Raw genomic sequence first — 25,510 nt, forward strand, 5'->3', positions numbered from 1 at the left:
CTTTGGCACTGGACCATTAAAGTGTGACAGGGCTTTGTTAAATCATCATCTCATGCAATGTGACTGACTTGCAGGCTAGTCTGGCGTGAACAGCACACCCTGCTAAATAAACACAAAAAGAAGAAAACCACCCTCCCTTAACATACTTACTTACTTACTTACTATACTTTCTTATGCAGCCACTGGGTGTTATTTTCAGCCCTACATTGACGATCCCAAACACTGTTGTGTAATTTCAGTTTGTGTCATTGTCGTGTGAACTGGATCTAATTTTTTCCCTTGTCTTGTCTTTTTTTTTCTTTTTTTTTTGCTTTGGACATTGATATATTGGACAAACCATGGTTTTACAGGACAAAAAAAAGGTTATTCTGTAACAAGAACATGGTTACCCAGTAGACAAAAGTCATTAATGTTCAATAGAGCACCAAATCCAGAGATCGCTGTCACCCCTCTGTGATCAAAAGAAAGACAGTGTGATCTGGGAACAGCTTGTCCCTCCAATTATCACAACCAGCCATCGCAAACCAACACTACTGCGGGATCAGCACCTCGGTACTGCATAACAGGACCAGCTTGGTTTCAAGTCCGCCTCTGCAGCTCAAAGAAAGTTTGAAAATAAATAGATAAAGTCCTTTTTAGAAATGAAGAAAACTCACTAAATTTGAATGAAATATGGTGAAGTCAAACTCTCACAGAAAGTTTCCAGTCTGTGTTAATCATTCATGAGTTGGCTGAATGACAACTAATCGGGAAAAAAACACCAGAAAATGAAATGGTTTTACGTCAGTGCTAGAGATGATAGTAATTGGATTCTATTCCCAAAGGACAGAACCTTGTGTTATTATCTACAGCTAAATTAGTCAATATTTTTATATAACAGTGAATCATCACCGAAACCTCTCACCGTTTAATGGCAAACAGATGCTGGCAATTAGCTGATTAACAAATATAAGTTGTTAGTTATATTTCTAAAGTCTAAAGAAAGTTTTTACCTTCAAAGGTTTCCAGATTTCTTTGGTTCATAACTTCCCTTTGTCTTTCAAAACAGGTTTTCCCATTCAATAAATTTGGAATTGGATTGCTATGGTCTATCCTGCTTCTATCGATGTTCCTGGAGATGCTTTGCTGAAGTCCGCAAGTGACTATTGTAATCAAATGAACCTAAGTAAGAAGGCACACAATGATCTATGCAAGGATCACAGTTGTAGTGTATGTCAGAGTGAAAAAAAACAAGCCATAAGCTTCAGGGAACTAGGAGTAGGACTGTGAAACAGGAGGTACATATAAAGGTAAATGCACAGCTCAAACAATTAGAATATTGTGAAAAAGAGCTCAATATTTTTTGTCACTCATTTCAGAAAGTGAAACTCCTATTAAATAGATTCAATACACTTAAGAGTGAAATATTTCAAGCCTTTATTTCTTGTAATTGTGATGATTGTGGCTTACAGATAATGAAAACCCAAAATTTCATTTAGGAGATGTTGGTGTTGTAAAACAAGTTTTTTTTTTAGCCTTAATTGTGATAGTTCTGTAACCCTAACAAATAAGCATAATGTTATTGACTGAACCCATCAAGAAAGTGACAAGACTGTTGTAGAAAAGTGTTGTGGTGCTGCCGTCTTAAATCAGAAGTGTAAAAACGTTTGCCATATTTGGCCGTTGAACTTGTGACACATGGTTGAAAGCACAGCGTGTACCTTTGCCATTCAGGATCCCTCCATCCTCAAAATGACGATTTTCTGGTTTGGCAGAGAAAACACTTGAGAACAATGTTTGCTTCGATGAGGAAACACTCATAAGGGTCATATTTCCCACCCACTACTTGTGTGGGTGGCACTGTACAGGACACCATGACGGGTCGTATTTAAATGTACACAAGCACCACCCATTTGTTCATTTCAGTGTGAGAGTTTGTTGTAAAAGTCATGTCACACCCTGCTTGGAGACTGCCAAAAAGAGACTGCACAACTCTCATGAGATGTCCTTTGATCAGATCGAATGAAAAAATATAATTCTAACAGCATGTATGACGGAAATAATACCATCCACAAAGAGAGATATGGTGATGGAGGCATCATCTATGCCTCAGTTACTAATCTATCTTTTCATTTATCTATTAATTCGGGCACAATGTAGAATTATATTTGGACTGAATCTATTTTGGACATATGTTTAAAATAGTATGAAATGATCTGAAAGATCACCATCAACATCTTATGAAAGTGGAGTGTGCATGCTGGGTGAAGATGGAGGTCACACAGTTCAGACTTAAAGGGATAGTGCGCCTCTTTTGACATGAAACTGTATGACATAACTCTGTGTGGCCCTGTGATGGACTGGCGGCCTGTCCAGGGTGTACCCCGCCTCTCGCCCGATGAACGCTGGGATAGGCTCCAGCCCCCCCGCAACCCGACCGACAGATTCAGCGGGTATAGAAAATGGATGGATGGATGGACTTAACTGCCCAGCAACAGAAAACAAATGTTTCTCAGGCAAAATTAAGATTTATACACAACTATAAAAGAATCACACACGCATGAGTATAAAATCAGGTAAAGTGTACAGAGTTGAGCCAAACATGGTTGAATCTAAGCTGGACAGGACAAGAGGAACCCAGATGTAGAATTTTACCTTCAATCTTTAAATAATGATCAACTCCTGAGATTGCTCCAATGAAATGTAATCATTCTAAGCCACATACCCAATGTCTTAGCCCACAGAAGTGTGGTGGTATAAAATATGCTTATATTTGCCATATCTCATGATCATTATCATCACTGTCATTATCAGTATGAAATACTGAACCCAGGTATGAATGGCAGAACTAATTAGGAGCACATTTCTACTTATAAATCCCTCTCAGTTGAGGTAATGGATCTGTGGTGCCATAGCAACAAGTGACAAAGTCTGGGTAGACAGAGCATGAAAGGCGCCCTACTGACAACTGCTAAGGTGAATGTTTCTTTTCTTTTTCTCCTTTTTCTGATTTAACTGCATGCCGTCCAGGTTCTCGCAGAGGAAACGTTTTAATCTTTCAAAAAAACACTGAGAACTCAATCATAATAAGCAGTCACATTTTGTTGGTCTTGTTTGTTTATTGATTCAGGATCAGTGCAAACCTATCAACATCAATGTTTATATGCCAGTATTAACCAAGGCTAATGTTCAATGTTCAACTGTTGTTCTTTGGCCTGGTGTAAAAAACAAAAACAAAAAAAAACACTGACCAACAAAGATAAAGGTTCAATATCTTAAACTAGTATGAAAGAAAGATGGAAATATTGACTAAAAGGTTCAAAGGATAAGGCAAGCGAGAATGCCGTGTTATGGTGGCAAAAAGTATTGATATAAAACATGCAGCTTCAGTTTGGATTTGTAACCACATATTTGTACACGATTCATAAGTATTCCAACACAATGATGTTCACTTTCTATGTCTCACTAGCACAAATGTTAATAAGAAGGAAGAATGAGATGCTCATCCACAACCTTTATGTTTGGGATCACTGGTCAGGGCAAGTCATCATGTTAACTATAGGAACAAAAATCTCCATGCTTATACCTTACAGATTTTACTCTTCATAGGTCTTAATTCACATCAGGTCATGTGAACACTGCCATACAGAAAGCAGTAGCCACAGGTCACGTTGCCATAATCAATTAAAATTCATTGATTGGGACATTATTACGTCTTGGACGCGTGGACAAATGTATAAATCACATACTTTGACGAGACCAAGCTAAAGGAACAACTGAACATTAATGACTGAGCTGCAACGAGTGAATTTTAACATACATTTAAGCACAGATGTTTGAATCGTGTAAAGCCAGAATTCTCAAAGTCAGCCTAACACACCCAGATAGTACACTTCAGAGTCAGTTTAGCTATATTCGGTCTGTTGGAGTCAAAAGGCCAAGGTGCTCTGCACATGCTCCAGTTTCTGGATTTAACTCAGAGGGAAAAGTGGAAGCCGGTGCACAGATTAAGAAGAAGAAGAGGAGGAAGAGGAAGAAGCTTGTAACAATATAAAATGTATCTTATTTGTAAGGGAGCAAATCGCCACCTATCTCTGCTGAGTTGGATACACTTTGACCAAGATGTATTGAATTTCCTCAAGTGTCTGTATACCAGACAAAGACACTATAAGGACAATATACTGGAACAAGACCAGAAGTCCTATTAAGTGGCCGAGTAGATCTGTAACTGTTCCTTTCAGGTCCTGTCAAAAACCACATAATCATTATGGAATGTTCATTTATATACCGCTAAGAAGTTATTTTTTTGTTGATTACAGTTGTGGTAAACCTCTTTTAAAGCAATACTATGTAACATTTCTACCTTAAAATAACAGTTTGAAAAAAATTTTGCCGCTAGAATGAGTTTTAATATTACGATTGGCCTGTCTCCTATGCCCTTCGGGGGTCTGAGTTGGAATAGCTGCGCTATGTAACTTTGCTGGACCGGCCCGGGAGCTGAGCGGAAGTACTTCGACTTGCTTTCTGGCACACCTACTGCAAAAACAAATAGACCCCTCTCAAACTCCCAGGTATAAGGCTAAGCTAGCGCAACATTGTCAGTACGATCGTCATGGCAGAGGCACCGAAGAAACAGAAGAAGACGTTGACTGATGAAGCAAGGAAGAGAAAGAGATACGACAGTGTCTTAACCATACATTACCTCCAAGCCTGTAGGGGGAGCTCCATAATGGGCTTTTTGAGAAGTTACATAGTATTGCTTTAAATGAAAATGCTTATATAAATGAAAAAAAAAAAGCAATCAATTACACTTAAAAATGCATCAAAGAGAAATGAGCCTGTGTGCAGAAATGTTTTCTGCACTGTACACAACGAACACCTACACTCACTTTTCCTACTGCTCCTCTACTTGATTTGCACTTGTTTCTGATTGGCTGCTGTAAATTCAAGTCAGAATTGCTGCCTTCCCCTGATTGGCTGGAAGCACAGGGGGGCAGGTGTTGAGTGTAAATAAATACAGAGTACAGCCTGGCAAGCACACACACAGGCATCTGCCACATGCATCATCCTCTTCAACACAAGCAGCTCCAGCTCCGTAGCTTCAAGTAAACCACTTTCCCAGGTAGTAGGAGAAGAAGGAGGATTTGAATTTTGAAAGAAAAGAGCATGGACATGTCTTTTGAGGTGAAAGAGAAGACAGAGGTACGGCTGGTATTTCTAGGAGCAGGTGGAGTGGGGAAGACAGCCCTCATCCAACGCTTCCTCAAAGACTCTTTTGAGCCAAAGCACAGGCGCACAGTGGAGGAGCTCCACAGGATGGAATATGAGGTGGGGGGAGTCAAAGTCACCATCAACATCATGGACACGAGTGGCAGCTACTCTTTCCCTGCCATGCGTAAGCTCTCCATCCAGAACAGCGACGCCTTTGCTCTTGTCTACGCTGTCGATGACCCCAAATCCCTGGAGGCAGTCAAGAGTCTGCGAGAGGAGATCCTGGAGGTCAAAGAGGACAAGTACACACCAATCGTGGTGATTGGCAACAAGATTGACTGCCACAATGAGCGCCGGGTGTCCAACGAGGACGTTCTGTCCACAGTGGATCTGGACTGGAACCACATCTTCCTGGAGTCCTCAGCCAAAGACAACATCAATGTGCTGGAGGCTTTCAGGGAGCTCCTGCAGCAGGCAAACCTGCCCTGTCGGCTCAGTCCAGCACTGTGCCAGCGACGGGAAACCTTCCCCAAGGAGAGCGACAAAAGGCCACCCATGAACAAGACCAACAGCTGCCTCATCTCGTAAGGATTTGGACCTGTCCGTCGGGCCACAACACAAAGAGACTAAGCTAGAGAAAACTATACTGAGAAGTTGTCGTGACAAGACAATAACATACCGAGAGACTTTGTTAAATATGCATTACATGAGAAAATGAGTCAATCAGATGAATCTTCCTCACCACTGCAGCTCAGAGGTGCTACAAAGAGGACAGAGATGTACTGATGAAAACAAATACAACCTTAAAGACAAGGCAGAATGTGGTCCAACTAGACACTCCTAACCTACTCATGTTTAATTGTGATGTTTTGTACTGAAGTCCTATATCTGTGAAATAACCAGTCTGAAAAACAAGTGTTTCTGTACCTCCACATGACGGAAGTGAACAGAAAAAAAAAGAACTTTCCTATTTATGATCATCAAACGCTGTGTTGTGAAACCTTGTGCGGCTCCTCTCACAGCTTTTAAATGCTTATTTGTGAATACTCTTGAAGTTCTTCCTCACTGCTACATTCTTATTTTGTGCTCATTTTAATATAAAGGAATAAATAACTGTCATTTTTGCAGACTGTTCTGTCATTTTTACCACTCACTCTTCTGTGATGCTGCAGAACAGACAAAAATAAATATCCCTACGTAGACGCTGACTTTTATAACGGTAATTACAAGATGAAGCTGTCGCAGCCCTGCGGAAATGTGAATATAAGAGTGAAAATAAAGCTCACAAAAGGTACCACACACCTCCAACATGTATAAAAAAACAGCTCAGGTGAGACATGTGTAGCATTCACCAGGATATGTCTGCAAACTGCAGAAATGACAAAATAAAATACCACCATTACTGCAACTTGTAAATGTGATACAGAGGGCATTCAGCTGTATTTGGGAAACTAATTTTTTACATAACATTTAACCTTTATAGCTTAATGTTGATCCATTTTTCTTTTTAAATCAGTGCTGATAAAACCAGATCAGTGAGTTTGGAGTGACAGAACAGCATCACTTGACTGACATTTGTCACATTTAAAGTGATACTCCGGAGTAGATTCAACCTGGGGTCATTTGAACCGTGATATCCAGCCAAGTAGCCCACCCGAAGTTTTTTCAATATTGGCTGAACATCAGCCGAATTACTGAGTTATCCGAATAGCTTAGTACAAGGGTTAATGGAACCTGGTCCGTATCTCCAAAATTACCACACTAAAATCACATGCCATGACACAAAACTTCTACAGCAGTACAAATATGGTCTGTACTCACAAAACGATGCATTTGGAAGTTTGAAAATACTCCAGGAGTTTATTATTATCAACACAAGCCTAATAGCTTCTCTGCTGCTAAAGCTGCGTCGACGTCACTTCTGGGAGCTTCAAAGTAAGATGAGGGTTGATCTACTACTGTAGACAACAAAGTATATGCTATATTCTACATGGTTTTTTATGAATTTTTATGTTGTAGAGTTGTGAATTTATTTTATCAATGGAGAAATTGAGCAGCCTTGCTTTGTTGTCTACAGTAGTAGATCAACCCTCATCTTACTTTGAAGCTCCCAGCTCCCAGAAGTGACGTCGACGCAGCTTTAGCAGCAGAGAAGCTATTAGGCTTGTGTTGATAATAATAAACTCCTGGACTATTTTCAAACTTCCAAATGCATCTTTTTGTGAGTACAGACCATATTTGTACTACTGTAGAAGTTTGGTGTCATGTCATGTGATTTTAGTGTGGTAATTTTGGAGATACGGACCAGGTTCCATTAACCCTTGTACGAAGCTATTCGGATAACTCAGTAACTCGGCTGATGTTCAGCCAATATTGAAAAAACTTCGGGTGGGCTACTTGGCTGGATATCACGGTTCAAATGACCCCAGGTTGAATCTACTCCGGACTATCACTTTAAGGGGCTTGTAGATTCCAATAAATCTTCATCTCTACACAGCTTCCAACGAAGAACTGATACAGAGAGGATTATTCTGCAGAAAAACCGTGAATAAATTCCACAACCTCTGTTTTGTGCTGTATTGCCCTCTGGTGGTGCAGCAGATGATATTCATTTTCTCAATGTGCCTGCATATGTGTGTGTGTGGGTGTGTGTGTGCAACTTACTGAGAGGGCATGCAAACAATGCATCACTGTGTCAACTAAAACAAGATTTCTAAAGAACTGAAAAGACAGATATGTGCCTCACCAGCTGTCACTGGCTGCTGTCAGGGAATCAAAGCCCAAAAAGTAATAATGCCAACTGAATTCTACACTGTAACCCCTGGTAAACATTTTTAACTGATAACACATTTGGATCGATCATTTCCCTCCATGTATTCTACATCAGCCTTTTGGCTTTCTGCATCTGCTTTTCACTGACACGTCATGGAGGAAATGAGTTTGTGGGCTGAGAAGTACACCCGCATTAAACTGGTTAAGGATATTAAGATAGTGATTTGTATTCATTTGTAGCTTGATAACACCACTCATGGCGTCTCCATGTCTCGTCGACAGACTTTCGAGGGCACAAGAAAGCTGTGATGTAAGCTGATGTGGAATATTACAGCACTACATTAACGTCTGACATTTTTATGTTCTCTAAAAGCCCTTTGTGCATTTTGTTAACGCTTCCACACATGCTTCCTCTTTCCAAAAACACTTTGTCAAGGTGCATTGTTTCTCCGGAATGAGACGAGGAAGCGACCTATAACCATCAAATCTCTGGTTCCTCTTTGGGTGTGTTTAAACCCACAGCTGGTCCACAGAGAGGCAAACCTTTCTCTCTGGCACACGGCGGAGGACGCAGAGGAGAAGCCTCCTCAGGTGCGATCTAAACTTTTCATACAGGTCTTAATGAACAACAGACCCAAACTTTGTTGTAGATAGAGACTGGAGTGCAAACGACCCGGTTAACCTTTTTTTCTGCTGCTGCGACATGTAATGGAGAAACATAGTCAGCAACGAGCTTCAGCTTAGTTGGTTGTTATGGAAGCAGCAGTGACTGATGTTATTTCTGTGCTTGTCTCTGCTCCTAGACTTGGTTCAAGCTCCTCAGTGCTAAGTAGATTCCTGAGAAGTTTGGAACAAGTATAGGATCCCCGACTACCACTACAGATGTTTTTTTCCAAGGTTTTTAACTACCGGTTGTGTTAGACCATTTACAAACATAGTGCCGTTTGAGATAAATGTAAGTCTTTGTGAGTTATATTTCATCAACGACCTTTTCGTCTGAATCGTTTCAGCAGCTTTCATTAAATGTCTACAGAGTGCATTTGTTGCTTAAAATTGCAATAAAGTTCAACTGATGGAAATTTGGTTGTGGTGCAGAAAACACCGAAAGATCCAAAAATGACTCAAAATCCACCTACAATGCTTACAAAAAAATGCTTGTTTCCCAGCATCGAATTAAAGACATTTTGACCAAAAATATCTGAAATCTATATTAAAAAAAAAATAAAAAAAATGGGATTGGTAAATATCCACACAAAGTGTTTCTCTAAGCATGTATGCCTTAAATTATACGGATGTCTTTTTATTTTGGCCAACGCATCACATCAGTTTAATACAGACAACACAGTGTTTTAAACAAAAATAAAGGTGCACACGAAACCAAAACTTCAAACATTTGCCATGAAGCAGCATAAACTGTCCATATACTACAGTCAACAATTACTCCAGCCTCTGATTGGTGGTTTAACGGCAACGGTTTTTATTTTCATACACATTGAACAACACTGAAGAGTCGGACAGAAGGCTGTGGGGAGAGACTCAGAGGAACAATAAATATAGACATCATGAAACGCATTGAAGACAGACATAACATGAGCTGACACAGCAAGGGGCATTTAATTCAGACAATTCCCAGCTCTGTGCCATACCAGCTTATCAACACCAACGCTTCCATATCGCAAAAAACAAAAGAAATCCAGTATCTATAACTTAACTAAATCAGTGGTTTAAAAAGGAGCAGTCATCCTGTACCGCTGCACGGAAGACAATCTCACCAATGTTTCTGTTACCATGTACACGCGCTCAAAAACACAAGGGCAAATAAATGTGTGTTGGCTTATAAAGTATATTTCCCTGAGCAAAAGGCTAAATCGGCACAGAAAATATGCTTTTTCTTTTTTCTCCCCCCATTGAGCATCACTCACAAGTTCAGAGGGTACATAAAGCTGGATACGGATGAGTTGCATCAACTCTTCTTACCAAATCATCATAAATAGTATGGAACAAATGAGCAGGCTGCAGTACACTGGATTTCAAAAAGGTCGTCACTGGACCTTAACTGACATCATCCCACAATCAGGAAATAAATATACTACAAAATCCACGGCCTATTGTTTGCTGACAGAACAATTTTACCTTGCATTCCCACAAAGGGTGCAAAAAAAAGCAAAAAAAATAAAATAAAAAGCAAGAGAACTGGAGTTTGTCTACTATTTCCTTTGTTGTTGTTGGTAGCAACATGCTCCATTAAATACAGGATCAGAGCAGCTCTGATCACAAGAGCTAGCAAGAGTGTCAGGAAGCGTCGTCTTCCATTACAGAGGACAATTATTGCTTTGCAGATTAAGCTCAGCCACGAGATACAAGTTACTGTAGTTAATGACAAAATAGGTAATAATATATCTTTTGTTCAAGTTAGTTGGAACTTAAGAGTTCAAAAATATCAACCGTAAACGTCATGGTTTGCTTGCTATAAGCCAGCGTGGCCCTGACACCGACGTTACATGGGGAGGCAGCAAGGTTTTTTTCTTTGCCAACTCATTATACATTTCATTTGTTTATGCAGTAATAGTGTTTCCCAAACACTTATTCATTTGTAGCCTTTGGTACTGGAGCCAAGGGCCCCACAAATGAACAGATGTGTGGGAAACACCGCCCAACTGTGTTGGACTGACACGACATTCTGACCGACCGGCTCGCTTGTCAAATTTGGCACAAAATTCAACCCGTCGACACAAGCCGTTCAGTACCATCGAAAATGGGCATTCTTTACATTTAGGAGTTAGGGAAGTCCAAACGGCTGCACTCATCCCATCTACTCGCCTCTTTAACCGTTTTGGATGGCAGCCGGCAACAGTAATCAAAATATCTCATCGGAGTCAGCACCCCAGAAGTGTAATTTTTTTTCCAATAAACCGTTTGAGAAACCGTGGGTGTGCGGCTCCTGAAATAGAATGCAATTACATGAGAAACACTATAGCCTTTTTCACAGTGAGCCAACGGAACAATTGAACTTGCATCCGACTTACTTTTGGTCAGAGACTAAATCCTTTCGTGGGCAATTTCGAGCATTTCTTTAAACTACTTAGGATACACGGAAAACATGTTATCCTGACATAAAACAATAAATGGAGCGTGACATCAGCATTTTCCTTCAGCGCGGAACACCGGTGGATCTGGTCTCGGTCGCTGCTGCTCTGGCACTCTAGTCGTCCACAGTGATATTGCGGAACAGGTAAGCCATGGATTCTCCATTGTGAATGCGACGGATGGCCTCGGCCAAGATCATGCTGACGTCCACCGTCTTGATTTTTGGACACTGCAGCTTCTGTACTTCATGGGGCACCGTGTTTGTCACGACCACCTGAAGAACCAGAGAAAGAGGAGACTGCGTTGGCACTTTCTGTGAAAGTTAAAATACCAAAAACCTATGAATGAGAAAGCCAACTGGTGTGAAAAAGAGAGTGTTCAAATTAGACTAAAAAGGTCAATTAGACTCCTCAAGGTTGGAGGGTCCTTCCCCTTTCACATTGTCACCACAATGGTGAGCACTGGGAGTGAGAAGTGTCAACTGTTGTGTCCTTTTCTATTTTTAGACTCGTCAGTTAAAAAGCAGGTTTGGACTCAAAATGGCAACCGTGAGTACAAAGCAGCGTGGGACAGCCCGTTTGGAAAGAGGCTAAAACCAGGGGTGCACGGGCACAACATGATACTTGTACTTAATACTTATTATGGGAGACTAATGAGACTTGGAGAAACTTCTCCAAATTGAGACCTTTAAACCAAACCGTAACTACCGTTTTCTAAAGATCAAATGGTAAAAAAATGGAACTGAAGCCCGACACCCGAGGCTGCTGAAAACAAGGATTCATTCTTTGTTCTAGCAGCAGCTCTGTCCGTGGCATAATTCAGTCCAATCAAACATTTTCAGTTCTTTCTCAGCCTCCTTATCAATGTTTATCGGAGCATGTGTGTGAGACAGACACATTCATAATGTCGCAAAACATTACAGTTAAATTGAACTAAATCAAATACGGGAGTTAGATCGAGTTCAGGTGTCCTCACCTCATCAATGGCCGATTCCTCTATGAGGCGTGGAGCGTCGGCAGAAAGTAAACCATGTGTGGCCATGATGTATATCTTATAGGCCCCCCTTTCTTTCAGGATCTCTGCAGCTGCGACAAAGTCTCCAACGTCATCTATAATGTCATCCTGAAAGGAGAAGCCAAAGCATAGACAAAATAAACAGTTCAAAGTGAATAACAGATCTTGTTAAAAAGGTTCACACAGACCTCCTTCTCTTTATTAACACATTGACTACCAGCGGTTTTTACAGAATTATGTCGTAGAATCCCAGCGTTCTAAACCATTTTTTTTATGTTTTTTGTACAGTCACAGCATATTATGTGATAGGGACACTGAAACATGTTATGGCTCGTTTGAAGGCTGAGACTTTAAACTCTTTGTGGGTCAAAACTGCGTGTCTCTAGGTGCCGCCATTAGCGAGCTAGCCTTAGCTAAACCAAGGCGGGTATCCACCAAAATCAACAACAAACTGAGATATCGGGGCCTTTGTGAAACGTGCGCTCTTTCAGCCTGTCGCACTTTAGATACTTACATATCCGGGTCAGAGGATTTGCGTCGTGTCGCATGTTGCAAAGCTAACCTGTTCATAAGACCGCCTCCTTAGACGTGTCGCGTGTCTTCTTCTCCTTCTTGTTGTTTGTTTATGTTACTTTACCGTCACCCTTTGGAAACCGACACGTGCGACTGGACAAAATGCGGAAATGCACAACAATCAATGCAGCGTTATCAAAATTGTTCTTGAGTTGACGCAAAGCCATTGGCGTAATGATCAAAATGTCCAGATGATGACACCAGTTTTTGACTGCCATCTATGTCAGTTCTGTTCATCACATAATTACAAAAATCACACAGAATGTGCATTAGAATGTATAGATTCAGAATCCATAAAAAAAACGTAAAAACTTATTTTTACCATTTGGGAGCCAACGCATGGGCAGTAAAAACGTAGTTTTACGTGACTTGGGAGTCAATGTGTTAAGATCAATGAGAGAGGAATGACCGTCAGCATCCCCGTGTTCAGTCTTTTTTTTTTTTTTTTTTTTTTTTTTATTAAGAGCTTGGATTAGGTTACTTTATTCTTTGCAGTATAATTTAGTGGTTTCAGTTAATGGCAGAGGAACTGTAAACAGGTATATGCAACATGTGTTAAAGAGTGGTTAATGTGACCTGATGCAAGTATTGGATGACCAGGCAAGCTGAAACAAACAAAGCTCCAGAGTCCGACCATAAATCTATTCAGCGTGAGTAAAAATGAACAGTGGTGTGAGTAACATGCAGATCCGGCTGTTCATTTCTGTTCCTCAGTCCACTGCAGACCAACAAGCGTCTTCTCTGCGATGTGGCCGACGTGTGGCCAAAGTCGACGTGGGCGCTGTGCTTTGAGTTCAGCTGTATAGACGTATACCCGGAGTGATCGCTCAGAGACTAAGTGCACTCACATGATGCTGCCACTGACTGAGCGGGGATGACAGCGAAAGGAAAAGCAAGGCCTTGTACTCGCGCCAAGCTGTTCTGGCAAAGGAACAGGAAGCTGCAACGTGAGAAAATTAGGCTCCATTTGCTTTCATAAAGAAATGTAGGAATGCCTTGAACGTAGACTCGATAGACTCAAACTGGCCGAGGCGCTCTGCACATGCTCTGAAGTTCCATCTTTCTCTACAAACAGTAAAGCGCATGTATGTATGCATATACACACTTAAGATGAAAGCTAAAACATCTTTGAAGTATCTTACCACAATGATGGCAATTCTCCCACCCACATCTCCAACTACAGTAATCGGAGGTTTCTCCTTGGCCATCATTACTGAAAAGAAAAGCAAACAGTTACCAGATCATTCCACAAGGGTACGACAGCATTTGTTTACCCACTCACAAATAAATCTCAGTAGATTGGGTAAAATGAGTTGAGAAAATGTTTGTAATTTCAGCAAATCAACATCCCCCCCCAAAAAATAAAAAAAATTACTGGGATCTCATTGAATGGTTGAAAGTGATTTGTTAAATAAAGTGCTACACTCGACTGAAATGGCAACTGATCAATCAAAGGCAGCAGTGAAAGTGCCCCCCCCCCCCCCCCCCCCCACCCCTCCTACTCCTAAGGAGACAAAACTGAAACACTAAACCTAGTGCAAAGCATGCCATGCAAAGATCAAATGAGAAAAAGGGGTTTTCAGCCCAGGATACCCAATCAAAGGACAGTCAAAATTGTCTGGACACACACAGCTTCAGGCCCAGGCTACAGCAGGCATTTGGCAGCAGTCGGCATAGGAACCAAATGTGCACCAAACACTGATTACACACACCAAAAAAAACAAACAGTGGCAAGCCCCGATGAGAGTGTCTTCATACACACTTGCCAGTGTTCTGGCATCAGTCCTCAGTCGAATAGAAGTGCTGCCAGCTACGAGCCTACTTTTACATGCACACCACAATGAGCCTTTTTTGTTTTGTTTTTTTAAAAATCACATAACATATACACAAGGACGGCTTCCTTTGACATTATGACAGAGCTTGTGTCAATCGCCACACTATGGATTCTCGAGCTGAAGAAAGAATACGAAACTGTTTAGCTTGCCGCGGACTAACTGTAAACATCCCGATGTGGCATTTTATTTGCTAAAATGCCACTTTAAATCTGCCATCAGTACATATGCTCAATACAAACAGTAACGTGTGTAATATAAGGCAGGAAATTAGGCTTATCTCATTTCAATTCAAATGAAAGCGCAATTAGACATGATGCAGTATATTCAAGCAACTACCCATCAAACAGATATCTGATGCATAAACAGAAAGAAGAATTAAATTGAAGAATACTGGTATGCATGTAAATGTAGACGATCACAGGGTTTGAGGACACAAATCGACTGAAAAACAATCAGCAAGCCAAGCTGATTGTGAAAGAACAGTATCACAAAGCAGAGAAAAGGAAGAGCATGCCTTGCAGAACAGGGAAGATCATGAGTTTCACGGTATCAAGAAAACCTGGAAATGCCATAATCAGTCTTTCATCGCTATCAACCAAGAACAGCCGCGCAGTGAGCAGTGTACACGCACACACACACACACACACACACACACACACACACACACACACACACACACACACACTTGTGGTCATAAAACCTGAAATCAATTGAAGATGTCTTGGGAGAAAGGTCAATAAAACCCATCATTCAACATCTTCCGGTAATCTTAATAGAGGATTAGCGTATCCAAAATGACTAAAAAGGGAAGACGAGCATCACGCAATAAATATTTCTGTTGACGTAAAAAGTTCTGTTTGAACACTGGAGGTAGCATATTGAAAGTTCGAGGCTTAAACCCGTCGACTGCTACAGTCATTCTTACACTAGATCGCAGGTTTCAAAAGAATGCTTTATTTCTCTCCTCACATGCATTTATGACCAAGTAATCAGGTTTTAAGAGAGGTTCAAAGATGGGTGCATTGAGTGTTTGATTGGCAAGATGAGTCCAGATATCATAGAACAAAAATTAACTGAAATAAAACAAGATGATTGGCTTGTTTCTGATTTGATTGATGGATTTTGAACTTAAATCAGAGCACGACAAAAACAAAGTTCGGACCATCTTGTGGAAGTGGCTGTCTGGAATCATAGAAGAGGTGCAGCAAACACGAAAACTGTTCATTTCAAGTCAAACGTGCCTCGCAAATCGCTTGTATGTCAAGTGGAGATCGCCGTAGCCGATTTGCCTGAAACTGCTGTCAGTGCACACTATCCGAACACTGATGATGCGCAAAATTTACACTAAAACCCCGTCTATGAAACCAGACTGCATTTTCACAAGATGGAAATACAAACCCCCCTTTTTTTTTTCTCTCTCCCTCTACACATGCACGAATCAAGGAACCATTTGAAGAGGAATCATTTCATAGTCAGATGTGAATTAGTTTTAAGTCGTACTTGGAAGCTCTATGCCGGGGAACGGAGCTTGTTGCTTGCCAGCTATTGTCGACAAATAAACACCATGTTAACACAAATGCACAAATATATAAAAGACATGACAAACACATGATGCTAAGGCTTGGAAGATCCTCTCCTGAGGTTGACAGAAATGAAAAACAAAACACCAAGAAAGCAGACTGACTGTCAAACTCTAAAACAAAGTCCTCTTTTGGTTGAAGCAATTTAAAAGCTACAGTTACAAAAGGAGGATTTTTTTAAAGTCAAAGTTAAATATGAAAACGTAAGCAGTTTTTTTTCTTTTTAACCAAATAATAGATGCAAACATGGAGTCATTTGCCAAGGACACACTTGTTTCATAGTCCTTCAGACTTTACCTCCAAATCTTTCTTACCAGCATTTAAAGTATCACCAGAGAATTTGGCTATTTTCTTGGCTCTCTGGCTCCCTCTTGTGGTATGTAACATCACCATCACAAAAACAAATCTTGTGAGCCCTGCACATGGATTTTCTTTTTGTCATGTTGAAGAGGCCACAAAGAAACCATAAAAAGCCCACAAAAATGTCAAGGGACCAAACTTCTCTGATGTTACTTTAACACAAGAAACATAAGAGCTCACATTAAGCTTCACCATAAACCCTGTTTCAAAAGCAAACAAAGGACTACGATTCTGTGATATTTAGTCGCTCATACTTGGCGCGTTGGAAATTTACAGCTTGTTGTGGGTGCCCAGTGGGTGTCTGGGAAATAAAATCATGCAGTAACAGAAACATCCCGTTTTTTCGGAGTGTGGTTAATGGTATGAGTAAGACACAGCTCAAAGCAGGTTAACACAAAAGAAGAGCTGTATTAGACTGGTGGCAGGACTGGACCCATTTCACAGCAGATATTGTATCATGTCAAAGTGAGAAAAGCACAGCTGTGTTAAAGATGGCTGCACGTCCATGGCTTTATGTTAGGCCAAGAGGAAGTGAACCGTTCTAAACTAAATCTGTGTGGCGTGTGCCTATTCTGCTCTGAGAAGTCGAAACATCTGCTGTGACAAAGGCTTGTCAGATTATGGACATAGTGAAGTGTTGAGGTCGTAGACTTTGAAGCACTTGAGATTTTAACTAACTGTTAAACTGTAAGAAATGTATTGCTGGCTATTTTTCTTTTTTTTCTGGTGGGATAAATGTCAAGGAATCTAAACGGCATCAAACAACGAACTGCGAGAAAAATAGCACGTACGGGTCAAATCAAGCACTGGTACCGACACACAAGCCAATGTAACCAAATATGACGTCTACAGCGCTAAACAAAGATGGCTGCTCTTACAAGGCAGTTCCAGTCCCGTGTGTCCCGTAGTGTTGCGCACACACGGCGGGGAGTGTCTTCCATCCGCCATGTCAGACTCTGAACACTGGGCCTCGCCGTGAATCACAGCCAGACCCAAACGGAGCCGTTCTGCATAAGACTGAGCTCTGGGAGAAAAGAAAAAGGGTAAGAAAAAAAAAAAAAAAAAAAAAAAAAGGGAGACAAATGCAGGGTCCACCTTTAACATGCTTCCTTTTTTGTTACTTCATGTATAAATGAACATACCTACATTCCTTCAATGTTCTGGCATAATGTGATGGTATCGCAACATGCTTCATTGAATTCCAAAGGCTTCATTTCTGGGGTGAAATGCATATCTTTGTACTTTCTTCTAATCAGTTACCTTTTAGCTGCAGCAGGGGCCTTTGCCACAATGATGGCGTTTCTGTAATCAGGAATCTGACAGGGTGAAGGAAAATAGACGTCACAGTTTCTATTGGACCGATTTAGTTCACACAGAGTTTAATCAGGGGCACAAATGCATCTGACGCGATTATCACCTCTTCTTGGATGTACTGGATCAAGAAAGGGGAGGCACGCAGGTTGTCCACTGGAAAGCTGAAAAAGCCCTGGATCTCCTTCTGATGCAAGTCCATGGTGATAATGTGGGTTAACCCTTCAGAGCATAACACACATATCCGACTTTAATGATAAGACTTATAGAAATATAAGCTGAAGATTTGATTCTTTCTTCTTCTTTTGCCTTATACCTGCTTTAGCCAACATTGAAGCTAACAATTTGCACACTATTGAGCCTCTCTTTCTCATCTTGCACTGTTTGCTGTAGGGAAAGTATGGAATAACTCCGATGATGTTCTTTGCACAAGAGGTCTTGAGGGCATAAGCCATAACAAGAAGCTCCATAATGGCAGTGTTGACATCTCTGGTTGCAGAAAAACAGAGGAGAGGAGAGGAATCAATTCTGTGAACTGTGATTAGTGATAATCTTTGTTCTGACTCTTTATAATTCCACCCCGCTGTAAAAATGACATAACTTTCTATATTCACCTTGGTATGGTCTGGATAATGAAGATAGTCTGCCCACGTACAGATTCTTTTACGTCCACTCTTGTCTCTACGGGGTGAAAAGAAATTAATTTTCAGCAATTTCTTATGCAGATTTTCCGACAATAACATTTCCCATTAAAAATGCCACGCTGCTATGCCCACAATTTGTCTTGTATTATTTTCTCACATGCAAAGCATGAACACGTATCTGGAACTATGTACATGTGTGCGGTCCTTGTTCGTGCCCTGCATCGGCTCAAAGATACCTAATAATAATAATTTTATTATTCAATTTGGGATTCAAGTTGGACATGAGGGAGCCATGATCAGACAGACCCACCCTCTCAAGTAAAAAACTCTATAAGTATCCCACATATTTCTGAGTGGAAGGAATATCAAACTTTTACGCTGACATGTATTCATGCAAGCACCCTCCTTACCTCTGTTCGATTCCTGAAATACCACAGACTTCCCCAGTTCAACTCCCAGCCGTCTGTGAAACAAGAGCACAATATTGCAACCCACGTGTTTTCACCAATTGTGAAAGCTTATGATTATTTGCAAACTGCAACATCTCCAACCCTCGCCAACATGAGGCATTCATTACATTTTCCATTAATTCATTCCATCTGGACTAGACATAAGTAGCCAGTCACATCACGTTAATTGTATTGCTACTCGTGAATATAATTAAAAAGTTCACTGTCATCCCCAGGAGGGCTCTGATTACCACAGTCAATTGTTACAAGCTAACACACCTTAGTGCAAGGCTTCGACAGGGAAGCGTTAAACATTAACCAGCAGACAATACTAATGGCTTGGAGTACTTACTCAGTTATCTTCTTTGCCAGTTCTGTGCATGCTGCGGAAGAGTTTGCGGAAAAGACGCGATAACCACTTTTAGGGACATTCATTCTAGTAGTTTAGCGCTTAAATGTCACAGAGAGTCTGCGGCAACCCTTTACTTTAGCTCAGAGCTGCGTTTTGTTTTTCTTTACAACGTTGTCGTTGGTTAGCTAGCTACCGCACATTAGCCAGCTAGTTGTGAACATTTACACGAAAGGAGCATTGGTGTGCGACCCTAGCTTAGCTAAAACATAGCCACAAAATTAGCACAATTACGTTCGTGTGTTTACTGGGTTGGACAGTTATCCACAAGCTAACGATTGACACCTGCTTTTCGGGTTGTACGGTATCCCAACGGCTATGTATATTGAGAACTACGGTGTTCTCAATGGGTCAATGTTGTCGGCTGCGCTTTGCGGGTGTGGGAAATGTATTGACTTAGTCAGAGGATGATTTTATTTACTAAGTCATAGTTTTAAAATATTACGTTCAAAGTCACTAAGTCACTACCAAAATTAGTAAAGGTTTGACATTACAAACTCAATACTTAGCTTACCCAACGTTTCATGCAATGTTTTTTGTTTGTTTGTTTTTACCAGTTTTTTATAATTTCTGTTTGTTGTATTTAAAAAAAATCCTTAAAAGCATTTACTCAGGTCAACAAATGTAATGTTAGATCTACTAAAAAGTAAAAAAGACATATTCTCCAAACCCAACTAGAAGTTCAACATCTCGTATTCCAGTTTTTGAGTTGATTTCAATATTTTCAGAAATTTAATAGAAAAAAAACCCATCCAAGAGTTTTTGTTGGAACAAAATAATATACTGTATTTATACTCCATACAAGACACCTTGCCTATGCTAAATTTTGTAGCTTTTGAGATTTTGTTAAACGGTGGGTCTGTGGCCTTGTACATTTCAATGATTTAACTTAAATCCTCCCCCCAGACTGTCTATGTTTTGGTTAACTAACAAGATATCTGGACATGTCGAGCCCAATACACACCTACAGTCAAAGCATGAGTGGAAACAAGTCTGCCCAAAGTCTAAACATCATACAACTTGCATGGAATTTACTAAATGTGTCGTTCAAATGATATAAAGCATAAGTCAGCATTCTCTTCCATCCCACAACAGACACAGGGCTGGGTCCAGGCCTTGAAGATATCCTCATGTTCATAAGACTTGCAGCCCAATTTATCATTTTCTCTGTCAAGAAATATGGACTTACGTCACTAATTCCGAAAGGAAGACTGCCTTGAATGCTGTTTGATATGTAATTAACAGGTGCTCTTTTATCAGCCATTTGCATGGTAGTTTACAGGCATATCATTTGTGCAGGTAAACTGAGATATGCCATTTTGCCTCCTGTAATATTCCAGAGGGTGGCAATAGAGGACCACCATCTTTCTTTCTCTTATACAAAAGCAATGGCCAGTCCAAATACGAGATTCTTAGTCGCCCGGAGCTGAGTTTATATTGTGTTACTTTCATGGTCTGATGCGCTACAAGAATGCCTTAAAAGAAATTTCTCATGTATGAAAGTCGCTGTGGTAAAGTTGCAATCTGTAGGTTCAATATGAAGGCACATTGAAAATGGAAAGGACAATTCTTCACAAGATTGAAAATTAGAGTTTGAATGCTTTAAATCTAAAAACTTCTCACATTTAGTTATATTTGAAAGCCTGGGAAATGTTAACATAGGATGATGAAATGTTCAAAAATCTCTGCAAAACATTATTTGGTAAAAATGAGCCGTTTTTTCTTCATATCTGCGTCACCTTTCTCAAAGTGTTTCTCACACATTTTCTAATCATTTTCTCACGTGTCTCTGTTCTCCCAGCACTTCAGTTTAATTTTCTAAATGTCAGAACAGAGGTGTATAGGTTGAGGACGAAAAACCTGAAATACCGAAACTGCACATCTCTATTTTAAAACCTTTCTTGACACATTTCAGCGTTGCAGACCATTTTCTCAGTTGAGTTTACATCCGCCTTTCAGAGATCTGCCAATAGAGTTGTCACATGATTTCTGAGCAGCTCAGGCCAGATTGCAGCAAATACACATGCAGCTTTAGGAATAAAATTAAAAAAAAACTCAAATTATTCAGATACCTCAAAATTATTGCTCTTATTTTGTCTGTGTAGCAACTTAAATTGAATAGTGAGGCTAGACAAAATGGTAAATCAGTCTTTTTAACAAGAGAACTACAGTCCACACTGGAGAAGCTGCCTTGAAAAGAAATGTTGTCCTGAGAAGGGTCAGGGGGGCAACTATTCATCTGTTTGGGTATGCGTTCGTTGAGTAGGTATTATTGAGAGTAGATATTTGGTTTGCATTTTGGGGAGTTGTGGAAATCTTGTCACAGCTTGCGCGGCTGACATCTCTCTCCCAACACTGAACATCACGCTCCATCTCACAAGATAAAGAAGTCTAATGACTTTTTGGACAAACGATTGCCAGTACTGCTGCACGGGAGCAAGATAAGCCTCTCTGTGCTCCTACTTTGTTCAGTCAGTGGCAGAGAGGAGAGAGTACCAGCACATGCACTGTGCTGTTCTTGTGGTTTGTGCCCACATAGAGGTGGTGTGCCGTTTTATAAAATGAGCAAGACACACTAACTTACAGAGTGATCGTACATCTAAATCAATCTTTTACTTATGTGTATGGTCATATTCTTTAGGATTAAACGGGAGTTCTATTTATGCTAATAGACACTTCCTTTAACCCCACATTGCCCAGAGCTTAAGTATGTAAGCTGCTGATTGATGGTAAACTTCTGGTACCCAAAAACTGCCTGATCAGATACATTCCACTTGCTTGAAAGAAAATGAGAAATTGACCAAATGATTGTGTAATGAAGCGTTCAGAGGCCACCATTACAATTGCTAATCTTGTTCACGCAAAGTTGGGTTTTTATGAGGCACCAAGCCCACGCAGGATGGGATGGATCAGTCAAGAAAGCAACGGATGTGTTAGTTACTGTTTTCATACTGACTTGTTGTTGTCTCTCAGTAGTGACCACAGTTGTCCCCCTAACCCAAATCTTAATCTTTTATCAATCCAAAACTTTATCATTTGTTGCATTAACAAAAATATAGAGCCAGAAACTGAGAAAGATATATAACCACAGAAATGTACAATAAAAGAATTCTATGAATTTTTAAAGATTTAACTCCTGCTGATAGTGTTTTTTTTAAGTTACCTGTAAAATTGCCACTAGCAACATTTATATCATATTTAGATTAAACTATGTACTGAAGATGATGCGTGGAGTCATCTCAGATCCAACCAAAGTTCAGTAAGTTGTATCAATGGCATTATAAAATCACAGTTTTCTGTAATGAGCGTTTGTTTCCGTGTCATCTGCAAATGTTCGGCCAACAAAAGGTGCCTTGGTCTTTACCAGCAAGCTCAGACTCAGGACCCAGAGGCTCCTCATACACAAGTGAAATAAGATGAACTGTTGACCATTCAGGACGGAGAGCAGCTTAATGGACTGGAGGAGGACATAACCGGGTTAGTGTTCTCTACTGTTCCTGCGAAGAGTGAAATAATGAAGAGGAAATTCAGTCTATGTAGCTTCATCAAAGCCAAACAGAAGACAGCAGAGACAGAGCCTTAAACCAACCCGCCACTCAGCACAACAGATGATAATGAAAATCTGACAGAGAAGGTTAGAGCACTAGAACCATAACCATAATCCTGTAATAATGTACATGAGAGAAACCATCCATCCATTTATAATATACCTGGTTAATCCAATTTAGGGTTGTGGGGGGGCTGGAGCATTTCCCAGCTGTCACTGGACGGGTCGCCAGCCCATCACAGTGCCACACAGAGACAAACAAGACAAACAACCATGCACACTCACACTCACAATTTAGAGTAACCACTAAACCTGACATGCATGTTTTTGGCCGGTGGGAGGAAGCTGGAGTACCCACGCGTACAAAGGGAGAACACGCACAGAAAGACCCCAGCTGGGATTCGAACCAGGAACCCTCTTGCTGTGAGGCAATGGTGCTTACCACACATCACCGTGCAGCCCATGAGAGAAACCATTTAACTAATTTATTTATTTGTAGGAAAAGATTCAGACCAAAGGAAAATCCAGAGAGTCCATTAAAAATGAGAAGAGTGCAGAGTTTGTAGTGAGAGCTTAAGAGGTAGTTTGTGTTAACACATTCTGATCGATTGTTTGAATTTTTCAAAAATCTTCTTTCTTCTTCTGTTTGCTCATTCTTTTTTAAAGAATGATAAACAAGGTACGACAGTGACTATCATTCTCTAAAACTTCCTGTTGTTCCAGAATGTAAGTGGCATGTTGTGAAAGCCAAACATGAAGATCCATTTAAAGTAGACTTCAGTTTTTGGCAGCGCTGCAGTGAAAGAAACAAGTATTTAGCCACTTCTCACTCACTTGAGGAATTTCAATTTTCCGTTTTTTCTACTTAACGACTTTAATCTCTAAACTTGGACTGATGTCAGCACATTTAGGGACGAATTGATGCCTCACTAAAGATCAGAGGCTGCAGGGAAAAGTCCACAGAGACAGATGTGTCTGAATGGAGTTTTTCTTCTTTTCATTTCCACTAATTATCTCACAGTCCCGCTGATGTATTTGGACCAAACCCACAGATCCTGTCCAAATTTTTACACCCTTTCCCATCTGTGCACTTTATTAACAATAACATAAATTCACAACTATCTGAGAAAAAAACCTACAAGGGTTGCAAAACATAACACATAACAGCTCGATGTAGAATGCTTCACATTGCTGAAAGTGTTTGATGCAGCACTGCCCTGTGGCCTTTCACAAAACTACTTTCATGCTTCTCCGTGCATCGACGAAACATCACACTTCCAGGTCTGGTTGAATCTACAGGCAGTTACCATCACCAACAGCTGCAAGCAACCTACAAATAACTCTGCAATCACACCAGAGGGTTGCATGTCCCGAAGAATGTGGAATCGTCTGATGATACATTGACAACTTTGTTTGTCTGAGACTGACTTTCAGGAATTAGTCATGATCCAGAGTCATAATTCTCTGTTGTGTGGTACAGGGGCTTTACAAAAGTATCAGGATTTCTCTGTAGAAACAAAAAAACAGTACAAGTGAAACACTTTGATCTACGATCAATGTCCAAGACCCCTTGATCATTTTATTCACAACAACCTAGTTCCTGGATGAGCAGGTTTGATTATTATAGCCTAAGCTATAAAAAGCTTCATCCTTGAATACCGATGTCTTTGTGTTTTACAGCCGGTAGCCTGACTTTCATCCACTTATTCACCTGTAAGCATATTATAGTTATATAATAATCATATAATATTTACAATAGGATTTGTTTGGAAAAATAACCGGCTGTAGCTTGACTACACTGCTGTTCAGGATGGTAACAGTTTTTCACTGAGATATTTGAGTTCCTGCGATTCCACAAAGGACACATGTCAACCTTACACCCAGTGTTTATGGCACGCTATCAAGGTCCGTGTCAATGTTTAACACAAGTCTGTACACATCACCCTTACAGTGAGATGGTTAATATCAACTCAGTCTTCTGCTTAGTTCTGATGTAAATGTCTTCACGGCTTTGCTCTCTTTTGGCAGTGAGTCCTCAGATTCCAGGCTAAAGTGTCCTGTTCTCCCAACTTTGCATTTTGTGCGTTGGCATGAGGGGTGAAAAACAGAGAAGGAATTCACAAAATGAGAGGGGGAAACCTGGAAACTAAATACTGAACTGGGTGATTGGTGAATGAGTGCAGCTGGGGACAATGAATACAGGGAAGTGAGGGAAAAGCAATGGCAAAACTACAACATGGCAAAACTTAACTAAAAAAACCACAAAACCAAAAACATGGGGAAAACCTCATGAATGTGACAGTATCATTGTATATTATGTATGTATGAGTGGGTAAAATGAAGGTATGTGCATTATAATGAAACTTTTCAGAGGTAGATCAAGCCAAAATGAATTTATGTTGGCTATATTTCTGAGATTTCGCATGCTGTTTAATTCTCAGTCAGAGACGTGCTTTAATATTTATATTGGCCGGACAATGTGAGAAGTTCAATATCATCCCAGGTTAATCTCTCAGAAAGACAGCTCTGGATACTCTCAAGAAAAAGTTCAGAGTGTGCTATGATATTACATCTCATCCATGCTCATGGATGCATGCTTGACATATCCATCAAGGATTTTTTTACTGATCTAACTATGTTTTCATCCAGTACCACCTTCAAAGGTAAAATGGACAGAGGGAGAAGGGGAGGGAGAGTGTAAAAGAGAGAGTACAGAGGCTCCTCCTCATTCGCTGTGTG

General features: G+C 40.4%; 2 protein-coding genes across 3 annotated transcripts; one reads left to right on the top strand and one right to left on the bottom strand.

Moving 5' to 3' along the window:
* The first annotated feature begins 5,024 nt into the window (after positions 1-5,024).
* On the top strand, positions 5,025-6,315 carry LOC142371264 (ras-related protein Rap-1b-like). Its single transcript, XM_075453895.1, has one exon. It carries the CDS (start codon positions 5,146-5,148, stop codon positions 5,776-5,778), a length of 633 nt encoding a protein of 210 aa, XP_075310010.1. The 5' UTR covers positions 5,025-5,145; the 3' UTR covers positions 5,779-6,315.
* A 2,922-nt stretch (positions 6,316-9,237) lies between these two features.
* Positions 9,238-19,558, bottom strand: LOC142371215 (phosphoribosyl pyrophosphate synthase-associated protein 1). 2 transcript variants are annotated; one of them, XM_075453831.1, is made up of 11 exons: positions 19,168-19,558; positions 18,777-18,829; positions 18,337-18,403; positions 18,039-18,211; positions 17,829-17,944; positions 17,672-17,727; positions 17,290-17,435; positions 15,972-16,013; positions 13,779-13,849; positions 12,025-12,171; positions 9,238-11,323 (listed from the first exon to the last, which is right to left on the bottom strand). In XM_075453831.1, exons 1-11 carry the CDS (start codon positions 19,248-19,250, stop codon positions 11,165-11,167), a joined length of 1,113 nt encoding a protein of 370 aa, XP_075309946.1. In that variant the 5' UTR covers positions 19,251-19,558; the 3' UTR covers positions 9,238-11,164. The 2 variants fall into 2 exon arrangements, with proteins under 2 accessions (XP_075309946.1, XP_075309947.1); XM_075453832.1 differs by lacking the exon at positions 15,972-16,013.
* Between the last annotated feature and the right edge of the window lie 5,952 nt (positions 19,559-25,510).

This window comes from Odontesthes bonariensis, chromosome 21, assembly GCF_027942865.1.
Source record: "Odontesthes bonariensis isolate fOdoBon6 chromosome 21, fOdoBon6.hap1, whole genome shotgun sequence".
Classification (NCBI taxonomy): domain Eukaryota; kingdom Metazoa; phylum Chordata; class Actinopteri; order Atheriniformes; family Atherinopsidae; genus Odontesthes; species Odontesthes bonariensis.

Bases quoted from the DNA above. Each gene is read 5' to 3' on its own strand.
- LOC142371264 (XM_075453895.1), top strand. From the start codon at position 5,146: ATGGACATGTCTTTTGAGGTGAAAGAGAAGACAGAGGTACGGCTGGTA.
- LOC142371215 (XM_075453831.1), bottom strand. From the start codon at position 19,250: ATGAATGTCCCTAAAAGTGGTTATCGCGTCTTTTCCGCAAACTCTTCC. The intron at 18,212-18,336 runs GTGAATATAGAA...TTCTGCAACCAG, and splicing joins ATTATCCAGACCATACCAAG to AGATGTCAACACTGCCATTA. The intron at 17,436-17,671 runs GTAACTGATTAG...CTTTTCTCCCAG, and splicing joins GCCCCTGCTGCAGCTAAAAG to AGCTCAGTCTTATGCAGAAC.